At 50.3% G+C, this 14,772-nt stretch overlaps 1 protein-coding gene across 2 annotated transcripts in view; it reads left to right on the forward strand.

Moving 5' to 3' along the window:
* Nucleotides 1–11,963: 11,963 nt before the first annotated feature.
* RIMS4 (regulating synaptic membrane exocytosis 4) overlaps nt 11,964–14,772 on the forward strand; it is a 58,481-nt gene continuing 55,672 nt past the window's right edge. The window contains exon 1 of one of the 2 annotated variants that reach the window (XM_059133563.1): nt 11,964–12,207. In XM_059133563.1, the coding sequence (XP_058989546.1) occupies nt 12,111–12,207 (97 nt within the window). In that variant the 5' untranslated portion in view covers nt 11,964–12,110. The remainder of the gene's footprint in view (nt 12,208–14,772) is intronic. The other variant, XM_059133564.1, reaches the window with a different exon arrangement.

The following is a 14,772-nucleotide window of genomic DNA, read 5'->3' on the forward strand; positions in this document are numbered from 1 at the left end:
GGCCTCTCAAAGCAATATTGTATATTGTTTGGGGATACACACACATATATATAAACAAAGGTTTTGAGGGTGGATTGTCCATGCTTACACGTCTGACATGTGAAGTGGGTGCCCAGTGGTGGTGGGGAGTGGGAGCTATGCAGTCATGGGACTGTGAAAACAAACACCAAAAAAAAAAAAAAAAAAAAAATCACAAAGAGAATAGCTCATTTGAGAGAATGAGGAAGTATGTCATATGCTTCTGGAGAGTGAAGAGTGGGCCAATATTGTTCAGGGAGATTTGTCAATACTTATTACAAGCTTCCAAAACTTGCATCATTTTAACCTGTGCATCCACGTCTAGAGAAGCTATTAAGTGTATGTCCAACAGCTGAACTGCAAAGAGCATTTCTTTGAATTTCAACATGAGAGCGAAAACATTAAATCATATGAAATGTTATTCAGTAATTTAAAAGAGTGGCATAGAGGTATATTTACGGCTGTGGGAAAATGTTCATGATGGGAAGCTAAGTGGAAAAAAACAGATCACAGGCCATGAAACTACTTACAGTACTAGACCATTAAAAAAGCACTTTATATGAAACACGGTCAAGGTGGGGGGAAAGGAGAAAACACATCAGGTTAAAAAGTGGCTGTCTCTGGGTAGCATGATGAAAATGATTTTCAATTTTGCCTTTGTTCTTGTTTTCTTCCCACAATTTCCTGAAAGGTGCAAAAATTACTTTTGTGATAAAATTCATGTATTTTGATTTGAAAATTGAGCAGGCTACCCAGATGATTTGTCAAATGGAAGGAACTAGGTTGAGAAGAGAGAACGAGGCATAAAACTATCAGGATGGGAAACTAGGAGACAGGCAAGAAGCTTAGAAGCAGGAAGGGCAAGGAGAAAGTCTAGAGAATAGAGGGTCTGGCAGTGTCTTATAGGGACCTTGCAGCCTAGGGGCTTGGCCCAGAGAGAGTGGTCAAGGGGCAGAGTCTCAACTCTGACCCAGACCTACCTCTTGCAGCCAGCTTGCCAGTCTTCAGATGCCCAGTGGCCAGGACTCCATCATCTTTCAGCCTTGATCCTTCATCACTGTCCTGTTTGTCAGGCTGGGAGTGAAGATCCCCCAAGTATGGAGCTCTGTTTGCCATGGGGAAGTTCAAGCTTCTATCAGCCTCAGCTAGGTGCAGCCAGCTGGGTCGCATGTCATAGCCTCAAGTCTAAAGGGTATAAATGAGCCATCCGAATGGGCAGGAGCTGGAGAAGCAACGGGACAGAAAGAATGTCTTAGTCATGAACTGCTAAGTATCAAATTACCATGTACATAAGGATTTACACACACACATACACACGTTTATTAGTTTCTGTGGGTCAGGAGTCTGGGCAAGGGTCTGCTGGATTTTCTGCTTCAGAGTCTCTTGGGAGGCTGCAGTCTAGGTGTTGGTCTGGACTGCAGTCTCATCTGCAGACTCAAGGAAAGAAGCATCTGCCCCAAGCTCACATGATTGCTGGCAACATTTGGTTCCTCTGGGCTTTTGGATTGAGGGCCTTTGTTCTTAGTGGGCTGTTGGCCAGAGGTTGCCCTTGGACCTGCCTGACATGACCCCTTGCCTCATCAAGCATGCAAATGGAGAAGGGCAAGAGAGAGAATGTCAGCACTGTGGATGTCACACTGAACGTGATCTAATCATGGGCGTGACATCTCATCACTTTGGTCTCCTGTTACAGGTCGGAAGCAATTCACAGGTTGCATCCACACTCAAGGGTATTCGTGGGTACTCAGTGCATGGGCATGGATCCAGGGTGCGAGGATCATCTTGGAGTCGACCCACGAAAAGGGTAACCCAGAGAACAGCAAGCTGAAACAAGAGGGTGTGAGATTAAGGAATGGGATGGGAGTCCCTGGGGACAGGATGTCCAGAGCCATCTCAGTTATAGCCCTGAAAAAACATCCTGGGCAACCCCTCTATCCCAGGGAAACCAGAACAGTTGATCATCCCGCCTAGCAGGACACAAATGATGTTAGGCAGTGTCACACTACCTAACGTAGAGAGTCTCTGTTTCATGGACAAAGTCTTTACTCGGCGATGCTGTGTCTTACCACTTCTCTAAGACCGTCAACCTGTCTTTTATCAAAGACATCTCTGTCTTCGGACCCAACCCTTCTGCAGGCTAGAGTATCTCCCTATAACTAAATGTTGCTTCAGTTTTATCCTATTTACTTATCTGGTTACTTTCTATTTATGGCAAGTGATACTGGGTTCTTCATTTATATAGTGTTATGAAATTTTCAACTCAAATACATGCATTTAAACAAAAATTAAGTCAGTTTAAGGAATAGCAGAAAAATAATAATGTCTGTGGCTGATGATCATTGCACAAATCTGGATGGCCAGTACCACCTGCCTCTCCTGTCCATTAGTACCCGCGTGACCACGTGTGTTCCACCTTCCTTGTCATTCATTCACATCGGCCACCCTGGCCTCCTTGCCTTCTCCTCAGGCCAGCAGGCACACTCCCCAGCACAGGGATTTTGCACCTTCTGTTCCCTCTACCTAAAACATTCTTTCTCCAGTTGTCTGCACGAGTCACTCCTTCATGACTTTCCTCAAATGTCACTTTCTCATGATGTCTTCGCTGGCCATCCTGCGTGACATTATCAGTTCCACTCTGGACAGTCCCAATTATCCTTCTCTATTTCATAGACATTTTTTCAATAGGACTTACTGCCATCCAAATGCTATGGTTTTTTTTTTGTTTCTTGCTTATTTCTCTTCTTTATTCTGTTTCTCCCCATTAGAATATCAGTTTCATGAGGACAGAAAATTTTGTCTGTTTGAGAATTGTTTTCTGTACTCCCCAGGACATAGAATGGTGTCGGGCTCAAAGAGAGTGCTCCGTAAATCCTCTCCAAGGGCTTTGTGATGTGGTTCGCAGGTATAAGGCCGGGGAGATGGCTGTCATTACCTTACTCCTCTCCCGCACGTTTCCCCCATGGTTCAAGACCTGCACTCATATTCTTCCTTCCTGTCTGCCTCTTTTCCCGCCAATCAGAAACAAAGACACCTGCCAAGAAAATCAACATTCAGGGGCGCCTGGGTGGCTCAGTGGGAAAGCCTCCGCCTTCGGCTCAGGTCATGATCTCAGGGTCCTGGGATTGAGACCCGCATCTGGCTCTCTGCTTAGCGGGAAGCCTGCTTCCCCCCCTTTCTCTCTGCCTGCCTCTCTGCCTACTTGTGATCTCTCTCTCTGTCAAATAAATAAATACAATCTTAAAAAAAAAAGGAAATCAACATTTAGATGTGGCTTGGACAAGCTCTGGCTGAGTCTGGGGTTACTTGGTATCCAATGAAACATATTAAAGAGATGCAGGAGAATGTTGAAGAATCACTGGCAGGAAATAGAGTCAGATATGTATATCCATGGGATGCTTTTGGTCACCCAAAACAACAACAACACGCACACGCAAAACCCCCACTAAACACAAAAAATAAAAAAAACCCAAAAGCCCAAAGCAAAAATGCATTAAACAATAATGAGATGTATGTGCTAACACTTAAACACCAACCCACTAAGTAGGGCAGCTCCAAGGTTGGTTAATTAAGTGGCTCAATGACATCATTAAGGATCTGGGTTCTTTCACCTGTTCTGCCGTCCACTGTTGCAGCTTTGTCCTAATTTAGCTTCCCTCTTGGTTGCAATTAGAATATGTCCAGCCATGGAAAAGGTGATGTTTCTCTCTCGTGTCCATTTTTCAAGAGTGCAGGCCCCTTTCCAAGTAGCTGCTTGCCCCCAAAATTTCACTCGATTCACAATGGTCAGAACTGGGTCCTAAGCGTACACCAAACATGGGCCAAGAGAGATGTGGGGTTTGTCATGGAAGGTGACTTAAGGGGCAGGAAGATGGATTTGGGTGGGTAACCTGCCATGTAGGTTTCAGGTGACCTCATGTAGGAATGAAACCGGGACCTGAAGTATCAGGCATCGAGGTCGCCTGCTCCCTATCCCCACAGCTTGATTTGCTCTGTTCATTTGCACAGACTTCTTTTTCGCTCCCCTGCTTCTCTGGGCAGCCTGGCTTTCTTCACTCTCATGATCCATGGCTCAGACAAGGCTCTATTACCCTCAACTTCAGTCTCCTTCCCATTGAAGTACAAACACCCAGTAGGGAAGGCGTTCAGCTGGAAAGGCGAATGCTGTAACAGACACGTTTGAAATCTCAACAACTTCAGACAATACGATTTTATTTCTTGCTTACATCCCAACCCAATGTGGGTCAGAGTGCCTGTGTGTGCATGTGTGTGTGTGCGCACACGCTCGCACGCATGCGCTGATGGAGGGTGACCCATGAAAAACAGCAGCACCTTCATTCTGGGGCTGTTACAGGTGAAGCCTTGCTTGGGGGCACCCCAACCGGGTCTGCAATAAGGCCCAACTTTGTCTGCTGTCTTCCTGGCTCCCACAATCTCCTCTCTCTCTCTTGCTTCTGCCTCTACCTCTTTGGTTCTTGCGTCTCTGTTACTCTGTCCCTCTCTCTTTTCTAGTCTCTGTCTCTTTCTGCCCTTTGTTCTTGTTTTTCTCTGTCTCTTGTCTGAAGGGGTGGTTTATTGGATCAGAAATCACACCCAGTTTTTTTTTTCTCTCTTTTTAAAAAATCATTAATACTCCTCACCAACTAGTAACTGAAGATACTCTTTGTGAAGAAGGGAAGAAGGTGTGTACCTGATCCCTCTGCTCCCTATTCCCACTACACACTTGCTCCCTGGAGCACACCAGATGCTTCTCCAGAGGGAGAACAGAGCCTGGAAGTCATAGGAAGGAAGCCGCAGAAAGCAGGAGACTGAGCCGTGCAGTGGTAACAAGTCTCAGCTTTGTCCCAGCTCTGTCTGGCCCTCCAGATGACCCAGGACTGCCATCCTACCTAACTATCGGAGCTCTTGGCAGTTTTTAAATTACAGGTGTGCTCAGAATCTCCGTAAGGCAGATTCTATGGTGAGGATGCTCTATCCGTTCCATGGGTCCAAGGAGGGCACAAGCTGTATCCAAGGTCACACGGGAAGTTGGTGGTAGAGGCACTTAATGGCTTCTGCTATAGGGAAGGACTCACCGGTTTCTAGCTCAGGGGTGGCCCTTAGCAAAGTGTTATTGTGAACTGGCTAAAATATACCGGCCACTGCAGTGATGATTATGATGATGATAGTTAATATAGTAAACCTACTATGTGCTCGGCAGTGTGCTAAGTGTTTATATGCAATAGCTCATTTCATTCACCCTACCCCTCCCAGCCCTTTCAGGTAGATACTTGTATCATCTCCATTTTATAGGTGAGAAAACCGAGATACACAGATTGCCTAAGAGAGAAAACCACACAGCTAGTAAATGTCAGTGCAGTTGAGATGAATAGGTAGGTGGCTGGATGGAGGGGTGGCTGGATGGATCGAAGAATGAAATAACGGTTAGGTCATTGGTTAGGGACTTGGAGTTATAACATAAACGATTTTAATATCTCTAGGCCTCTCAGCTTAATCATGTATTAGCCACTTGAAGACAAGGAGTAAGTCAAGGAAATACTAAATTCTCTCTCAAGCTACCAGTCTGCATGGACAAGCAGCATTCACGCCCAGTCAAGGCTAAACTCAGACCAACCAAGATGCAGAGAGGCAGATACAAGTGCACAGGAACAGAATCTTACAATGATATACAAGTATAACTCACACAACCTGGTTACACACACACACACACACACACCCCCACACACACACGCCCCAGGATGCATGGTACCTTTAAGACCGGACTGGACTCACTTCACACAAGAACACACACCTTGCAAGGACATGTTTAGGGACAAGGTCATTCACAGACAAGGACACAGATATGCAGAAATGCCCATCTCTTCTGGGATATGCACACATAGACAGACACGTTTTACACACACATGCACCAGCACACCCACACACCCACAGAGATATTTTACACACACACATACATGCACAAGCACACGCACACACACACCCCAACACAGACAGGATCAGTCTCTCTCTGACAAAGCTGCAAACCAGGCCGTGTCAGGTTTAGCTATATTCTAGCCACTTACTCCTTTTTCTAGAAAGGCACTCACCTGGGTCTTGATAAATGTGCAAAATCTAGGGACCTCATCCCTCAAATGCTTTGTCTTAGAGAACTATTAAACAGGAGATGTTCCATCCACATGAGTGGTTTTCTCTTGATGCTTTGAAGCTGGGCAGTGTCCCTGTCTTTCCTTTTCCTTCCTGGTCTTCACTAGTCCAGTTCATCTCTTAGTCTGGCTCAGGTCATCTCTGGAACTTCCTCAGGGTTAGCCTTTCTGGCCCCTCCTCAGCCTTGTCCTTTGTTGCCTCCTGCCAATGCCCGGAGACTTAGGACCCCGGGGGGGCCCCCTCCATCCTCCACTTCACCTTTCCACAGCTCAGCCTCCCCCGCCTCTCCTGGGGAGGAAAGAGTCAGTGGTCTTTTGGTTCAAAGTAGGACTTATCTGAACAGGAGGAGGAAAGCATCCCTCTGAACTGACTCCAATCTATTCCTTCCAGAGAAGCCCCAGAGGTTATTTGAACATGCACATGTATGGGCAGTGGCTTTATTTTATTTACTGATAAATATAAATACAAATAAATATGTCTATCTTCTCAGGGCCAAGAACAGTGCTGGGCACAGAATAGGTGCCATTCTCAGCTTAAACACCACCTCTCCAGGGAAGTCTTCCCAGATTCCCTCAGGCAGGATTAGATCTGCCCTACCCCCTCACACACTTGCAGGTGCAGACACACACACACATGCGCTATAAAGCACATAAATATCTATCTTGTATGACACTCTCATCACAATTGTAATTGAAATTATTATTACAATAAAGTGAGTATATCATGTTATAATTAAATAATTATTGGCATAATTATATGTTTAATGTTGCCAGTTTATAAGCGCCATGAATTCAGGGACCGGGTTTGTTTTATTCCTCCGTGTGCATTTAGGGCTGAGTACAATGACGAGACTGGGTGGACCCTGCAAATTACTCAATGTATGTGTCTATTAAGTACCTACGATCTGCCTGGCAGTAAATTTACATCCCATCTTCACCATGACTTGGCAAAGTGAATGCGAATTATGCTCATTTTTTGATGGGAACCCTGAGGGGACTTGCCCAAGGTCACACAGCTAAACTAAGGATAGGCACTTAAACTCAAGGCAGGCAGTCCTTCTTCAGCTCCGATCTACTGAGCTGTCTGGCCCTTGGCACCCTCCCTTTCCCTGGGCTGGGAAGCCCACACCACCAGTTTGTTCCTGACTCCCCACTGTTCCCTGTTCCAGACTCACCACTTCCCCCACCCACCATCTCGAGCCTTCCCACCATCAAACTTGTTCTTAGAACACATGATTCATACTCAGGTACGAGCAGTGGACAACTTAAGATTTCCTGTGGGAAAAATGATCTATTTACAAGGGATCAAAGATTTAAACTTACAGGGCCAAACCTTACTGGGGGAATTTTAGGCATGAGCTAACCAAGAAAGGAGAATTCACACCAGGAGTCCACTGCCTATATTGCTGGCCAGAGGCCAAGTCTGTTTCCGTTGGCTGCCTCTCCTCCTTGACACTGCCAGCTTTGTCTGCATTCACCCCAGGGGCCCCCTGCCTCTCTTGCCGGGTGAGACACAACCTGGAGCACAGCAGGAAGAGCACTGGGCCAGCTCAGGACACGACTGTTGTGGCAACAGCTCTGCACACATGGGCTATGCAGTTTAGGGAGTCCCTTGCACTTTCTGGGCCTCAGTTTCCCTCTCTCCCAGCGGAGGGACGCACTGGATGACCTTTCCGATTCCTCCCAGCTCTGGACATCTGCCTCTAACAGATGGGGCTGTCCGATCCCAAGCTCACACTTGCAGAACACGCACTGTGTTTGGGCACTGTTCTAAGAACTCCACATTTATAACTCACTCTGTGATGACACTCACACTGGGAGGCATTGTCCCCATTTTACAACTGAAGAAACAGGCCCGGAAGAAGTTCATTTGCTCGCTCAAGGTCATGATTCCATCATGGCCTACAATATTATCCCCGGACTTAGGGGGTCAAACGACCACCATTTATGCTGTGGCCCAGGAATTTGGGAAGGGCTCAGCGGAGCAGCTCCTGCTTGTGTGTTCGTCATGCAGCTGCCATTGGATGTCCGTTGGGGCCGCATCAAAGTTAGACACCAGAGATCACTCACTCACAAGCCTGGGAGATTGTTGTTGGCTGTCATCTGGGGGCTCAGCTGGACCCACCGAGGCCTCTCTAGCAAGCGTGGCTCAGGGTAGTCAAGGTCCTTATGTGGACGCTGGCCTCTCCCAGAGTGTGCAACCCAAGTGAGCCAGGAAGAAACTGCAGGAAACTTTCTTTCTTTCTTTTCTTTCTTTCTTTTTCTTTTTTTTTTTTTTTTAAAGATTTTATTTATTTGACAGACAGAGATCACAAGTAGGCAGAGAAGCAGGCAGAGAGAGAGAGGAGGAAGCAGGCTCCCTGTTAAGCAGAGAGCCCGATGCGGGGCTCAATCCCAGGACCCTGGAATCATGACCTGAGCCAAAGGCAGAGGCTTTAACCCACTGAGCCACCCAGGTGCCCCTGCAGGAAACTTTCTGACCTAGCTTTGGAAGTCATGCATGCCACTCACTGTATTCTACTGGTTCCAACCCAGTCACTAAGGTTGCCCCAGACTTAAGTGGAGGGGACAAAGACCCTACTGTTCAGTGGGAGAGCGGTCAAAGGATGAACACACAGGCTTTAAAACCACCACAGCGACTCAGATGATAAGTGGAAAAGCTAGAATCTGAGCCTCCAAGTGGGGTCTGCAGGCTGAACCAGCACACATGTCTACTTTCAACATTTAGGTGTGTTTTCTGGGAGTCTCACTGCTGGTCAAACAGACATGCCTTATGGGTCCCTGAGACTTCTTCTCCAGCTCCAGGCCAGCCTTTCCTGGCCTCTCTGTTGTCCTGTCCCTTCTCTAGGCCTCAGAGTGCTGCTCTAGGCCTCAGAGTGAGCCTCCCTCTGGCCTGTCTTCCTTCTGCTACAGTCTTAGTGGCCAGCAGGGCAGTGGCTGGAGCACTGGCATTCCCTGCTCTCTGTCACCTTGAGTGTGTCATTTCTCCTCTGAAAGTCTCTGTTCTTCATCTGTCAGCTTCGTGGGAAGGTATTCATCCAATCAAGGATCTACTGAGCACCTGCTTTTTGCTAGGCATTCTTCTAGGCTCTGGGTAGGAGAGAGAGAGACATTAAGCAAATAAGCACGAAAAAATATATGTATAATGCCATATACATATGATATGTCAGATAGTGATCAAGGCTAGAGAAAAAAATAAGGCAGAGTAAGGAGGACTAGGCATTTCAGGGAGGGGTATCGCTACTTTACAAAGGATGGTGAGGGAGGACTTTATAAAGAAAGTGATGTTTGAGCACAGGTCTGAGACAATGAGCCACACAGCTCTCTGGAGGGAAAAGTGTTCCAGCCAGAGGGAACAGCAAGGTCAGGACAGTGGGTCTGGAGCTGAGGGAGCCAGAGGAGTGGTAAGAGGTAGGCCAGAGAGGGAGCAGAGCCAAAGGACTTAGGACCATGTCCAATTTGGACTTTTACCCCTAAGTGAAATGAGACCATGGAAGGGTGTTTGGCAAAGGAGCAGCCCCCTCTGATTTCCGTTTTTGACATCCTGAAACTGACCTTGAAGAAAGAGGAGGCTGTAAGCAAGAACCAGAGGGCCATTTCTAGGAGTTAAGGGCAACTCTAGAGCAACTCCCCAGCAAAAGGCCAGCAAGGAAACAGGGGCCTTTTCCCAAAGCTACAAGAAACTGCAGGCTGCTACTGACCTTACATTACAATTGTAGTGAGCTTACAGGTTCTTTTTTTTTTTTTTTTTCCTAAAGATTTATTTATTTTTTTGACACACAGAAATCACAAGTAGGCAGAGATGCAGGCAAAGAGGGGGGGGAAGCAGGCTCCCTGCTGAGCAGAGAACCCATGTGGGGCTCAATCCCAGGACCCTGGGATCATGACCTGAGGCTTTAACCTACTGAGTCACCTGGTTGCCCCACAAGCAGATTCTTCTGCAGAGCCTCCAGACAAGAGCCCATCTGGCTGATACATTGTGAGGCCCCAAGGAAAAAACTCTGTCAAAACTGCTAAGATTTCTCACCTACATGACTGTCCACTAATACACGGATGTTGTCAAGCCTCTTACTTTGTTATGCAACAACAGAAAACTAATGCACGTGTTATGTTAATCCTCACAGCCATCCCAAATAGAGGGTCTCCCCAACGAACAGATGACAGAACACATCAGTGAGGTGAAGGGCTTTCCTCTAGGCCACACAGAAGGGTAGTGTCACAGCTGGGATTGAAACTCTGGGATCTTGCCATCTCCCCAGGCTGCTTTGTAAAGAGTGTGTGAGAGCAGCTGGCAGAGGTTAGACATCTGAGGGTTGGCTGGATGGGGACCTCAGGCCCTAGGTTAGAGAATGGAGTTTGGATTTCTGACTGTGATTGTGTTCATCCTGGGGGCTTTGAGTGTCTGAAACCGTGTGTGTGTGTGTGTGTGTGTGTGTGTGTGTGTGTGTGTGTGAAGATTGTGGGTCCTGGAGGCAGATATGTGGGTGTGTCCGTGTGAGCATGTGATCCTGGCAGAGTGTGTCTCATTGTGTGTGCGTCTGAGGGAATGGATCTGCCACTGGGAATGACCGAGGCTGTATGTCTGTGTCTGGGTGTGAGCACATGTGCCCACTGAAGTGTGTTTGAGTGACTCTCTCGGCCTGGGTCTGAAGGTAACCGTGTAGCAGTTGGTCAGTGTTTGCTAGCATTTGTGTGTATGTGTGAATCAGTGCTCAGGGAGTCCATGTCAGGGGCACTGAGTGTCTCTGTGTGCAGATCTCAGAGTGCGTCATCGGAGTGTGTGAGTGTGTCTCTGTGTGAATTTTAGGATGTCTATGAGTGGTGTGGGTGCTTGAGTGTGTGTGTGCCTGTCTGAACTTCTCTGTGGGTTTGTGTGGGATCTGAAGGTCTCCCTGTATGTCAGGGAGAGGCGCAGCGTGTGTGTGGGGGGTCCTTGGTTTTCACTCTGAGTGCCTCTGCAGGTCTCCTTGAGAGTCAGAGTGAGTGTGTGGGTGTATCTACCTCTGTGGATCTTGTGTGAGAATCTGAGGGTGTCCACAGGTGTAGGTACCTGTGTAGGTCTCTGGAGACTGTCAGGGGACAGATTCAGCAAGTGTCTCTATGAGTGAGTGACTTTGTGGGTGCATCTCTCTGGGTGTTGTGAGTCTGAGGGTGTCTCGCAGAGAGAATGCACTCGTGTGGGAGCCTGTTTGAGCTGCCCTGAGGGTTCACGTGGAATCTGAGGGTCTCTGTGTGGGAGGCTGAGAGCCGATCGCTCTGAGGGTGTCCGTTCTGAGCCTGTCTGCGTCCCCGGGTGAGGCCTGTCTCGGTCGGTGCCTGGACGCCTGCATCCGGGGCGAGTCTGAGGGCTGAGTGTGGGGTCGGGACAGAGCTGGGAGCACGGCCCGGGGACCAGGGCGCAACCCGCTCCGCCCGCTCCTCCCATGGGGCGCGCACACCTGCCGGGCTAGGGGCGGTGAGGAGGGGCCCCGCCCGCGCCCTCCCGGCTCCCACGCCCCCGCGCGCGGCGCCCCCTCCCCCGGGCGGCGCCGATTGGCTGCGGCTGCGGCTCCGAGCCCGCCCCGCGCGGCCGGCTGGGGGCGCCGCGGGCCAGAGCGCTGCGCCGCCACCTCCGCCGCCGCCACCGCTACCACCACCGCCACCACCACCGCCACCACCACCACCACCACCACCACCACCACCACCACCGCCGCCGCCGCCACCACCGTCGCCGCCGCCGCCGGGAGCACAGCGCGCTTCGGGCTCCGCGCGCCGCCCGCTCCCGGCCCGCCCGCAGCCCGCCGGCCCCGCCGCGCCCGCCGGCCCCGCCGCGGAGCCCCGGCCTAGCCCCGGGCAGCCGCCACCACGCCGCGCGCCGTACTCCGCGTCAAGAATGGGGCGGCCAAGCTGCCCAAGCCGCCCGCCGCCGCGGCTGCCGCCGGCGCGGCCGAGGCGCCCGGCGCCGGCGCGGGCATGGAGCGCTCGCAGAGCCGCCTCAGCCTGTCCGCCTCCTTCGAGGCGCTCGCCATCTACTTCCCGTGCATGAACTCCTTCGACGACGAGGACGCGGGTAAGCGCGCGGCCCGCCCCCATCCCCGGTTGGGGTGTGTGTGTGTGCTGGGGGGTGGCCCCGGGAGCCAGGGCCGGAGGCCCCCTGCTCGACCCGGTGCGCCCTGAGAGGGGCCCGCTCTCTCCTCCCTACCCACAGCCCTGCTCAGGATACGCCCCCACCCACGGGGCCCCAAGGTCTGCCTTCCAGCCTCCAGCCGCCCCCAGGGACCCTTAGGCCCTCTGCATTCGTCCCCTTCCCGCAGGTGGGCCCCTTAGGGTCGTCTGGACCAGCTCTGTTTACTCATTTGAGCCTGCTGGATGCCCCCTGTCTTGCTCCTGGATCCGACCTGCCACCCTCCCTGAGATTCCCTCCTGTCGCGCCCACACCTCGAGCCCCGGGGCTTTGGCCGCCTCACCCCTGGGGCTCCGACGCGCACCCCGCCGCTGGAGGTGGCGCGCAGACCTTACCTTTCCATCTTTGCCTTGCCTGCGTCCAGAGGCTCCCCCAAGACCCCCCGCCCTGCGCCCAAGGCCTTAAGCGTCCTCATTTGGCTTTCTTCCCCTTCCCCCGGAGGCTGGGGATCCAGACTCCTAGTTCCTATCAGACTGGGGCGGACCGCGGGGAGACTAGCTGGGTGCGGCCTTTCCTCCCATCTGGTCCCAGAGGGAGGCGTAGGGCGGCGCCAACTCCTCACCTGCGCACCGCCCGGAATGTGCCTGGACCTTGGGTGCTCTTGTCGCTGGAGTAGCCCTTCTCGGTGGGCTGAACCCGGCCACCATCTAGCGGCCCAAACCTCGCGCTCCCGGGCCTGCGCGCAGCCTCAGCTAGAGCCCGAGGGGCGGGGTAATGTAGGGAAACCTGCTCTTTGGGGCCATGGAACCAGGCAGATAGAACCTGAGGGCTCCAGGTAGATTTCTGTGGTGAGGAAGCCAATCCACCAACAGGTGGGGTAGCTAGAGGGTTTGGGTGAGAGTTCCCCAAGGAGTGGCACATTGGGAGTCAGAACCACGTTCCAGTCTTGCTTCTCTGCTTATTAGCTGTGACCTTGGGCAAGTCATGTACCCCGTAGCCTCAAATCCTCATCTGTAAAATGGGATAACAGCGCCTAAGACACATGATGCAGTTAGAAGTGTTTTCTGAAAATCTGAGGTAACAGAAGCTGAACATCTGAGAGTATTTGAGTTCAGTGAGAGGACAAAACAGAGAGGGGTGTTTGTGGTAGGGAGGAGCAAAATGGCTTCACGGACACTTTTGAGAACCTGATGAAAATATAGACTATCTCTTCCAAACATACACATATGAACCATCCTCAAAATTTTGTCTGCAGTTTTAGGGAATTTATGGGTCCTGCTTAAGACTCTCTGCCTGCAGGGACCCTTGTCTGGTCTCCCAAGTTATCTGGTGAGACATGGGATGGAGTGGTGGCTAATGGGTGCCCACCTCTTCCTGCTGGAGCAAGATGCAGGCAGGTGGGCTGAAGATTCTCCAGAAGACTTTGTCGGCCAAGTGAATGAATGAGGGGTACGTGAGGCAGACTCCCGACAGACCTAGAGTTGGGGTTGGGTTAAAGATGGTTATTGCAAAGTCATTTTACAGAATCACCCTTTTGTGGAAAAAGTAAGTGAGGCTCAGAGCACTGATGAGCTTGATGTAGCTGGGGGAGGTCATTATTCTGGACAGGGCAAAATGAGAGGAAGTGAGGATGCTGGCTAACACAGGCCTGCACTGGAGGAAATCAGGTTAGCATGAGGGCTGGGAGAGGGACCCCCACCAGCACAGGTGAGCTGACTCTTCCACCTTTTGCCTAATGGTCAGAGACTGAAGTTCAACAGGCCACTTGGGTCTCAGGCCGCTGGTGGGGCAGGAGCATGGGTTTGTAGGAGCAGGGACCGTTAGATCTTTTTTCCTCCTAAGTCATGCTCCGTGTCCTGGATCAGGTTATCATTGCTGGTTGCAGGCAATGAAGTCAGAATAGTGAACTTCATGAATAGTAGAGATTTTTTTTTTTTTAAAGACCCACCTGATGTTTTTTCCAACAAGTTTCTTCAAATTCTTGTTTTGCACTTGAAAGAGACCTAGACATCATCCTGTCCAACCCCCTTTTGCCCTCAGATGAATATGTGCGTGTGTGTGTGTGTGTGTGTGTGTGTGTAACCCAAGGTCACCCAATGAAGTAGGCACAAAGCTGAGACTAAAATCAGGTTTCTAGTTCTCTTTCCAGTAAACTACTAACCTTCTGTCTGAAAGAGGATTTTTTCAAAAGCCAAATCTCACTGCGTGGAAAATGGTTCCCAGGTGAGGGGCCCCAGGGAACGGCCGACAGCCAAGAGTTTGGGGTGGGCATCTTGTGCTCATTGTCTGCCCATCTTAAGGGATGCTTTGAATTTGGGAGGGGGAGGGAGATAGTCAAGTTTCATTTCCAGGAGACTAATGAAGTGTTTGGGAGAAATCCGAAGTAAGAAACGTTGTCTTGGTGCTTAATTTCTCTTGTTCTTCTCAAAGTCATTAATTTTCTCCTAAAAAAAGCCTTTTGGATTTATTCTTTTAGAACAGTCCCGTGCTGAACTAATTTCTAAAAGCAGT

Source organism: Mustela lutreola, chromosome 9 (genome assembly GCF_030435805.1).
Source record: "Mustela lutreola isolate mMusLut2 chromosome 9, mMusLut2.pri, whole genome shotgun sequence".
NCBI lineage: Eukaryota > Metazoa > Chordata > Mammalia > Carnivora > Mustelidae > Mustela > Mustela lutreola.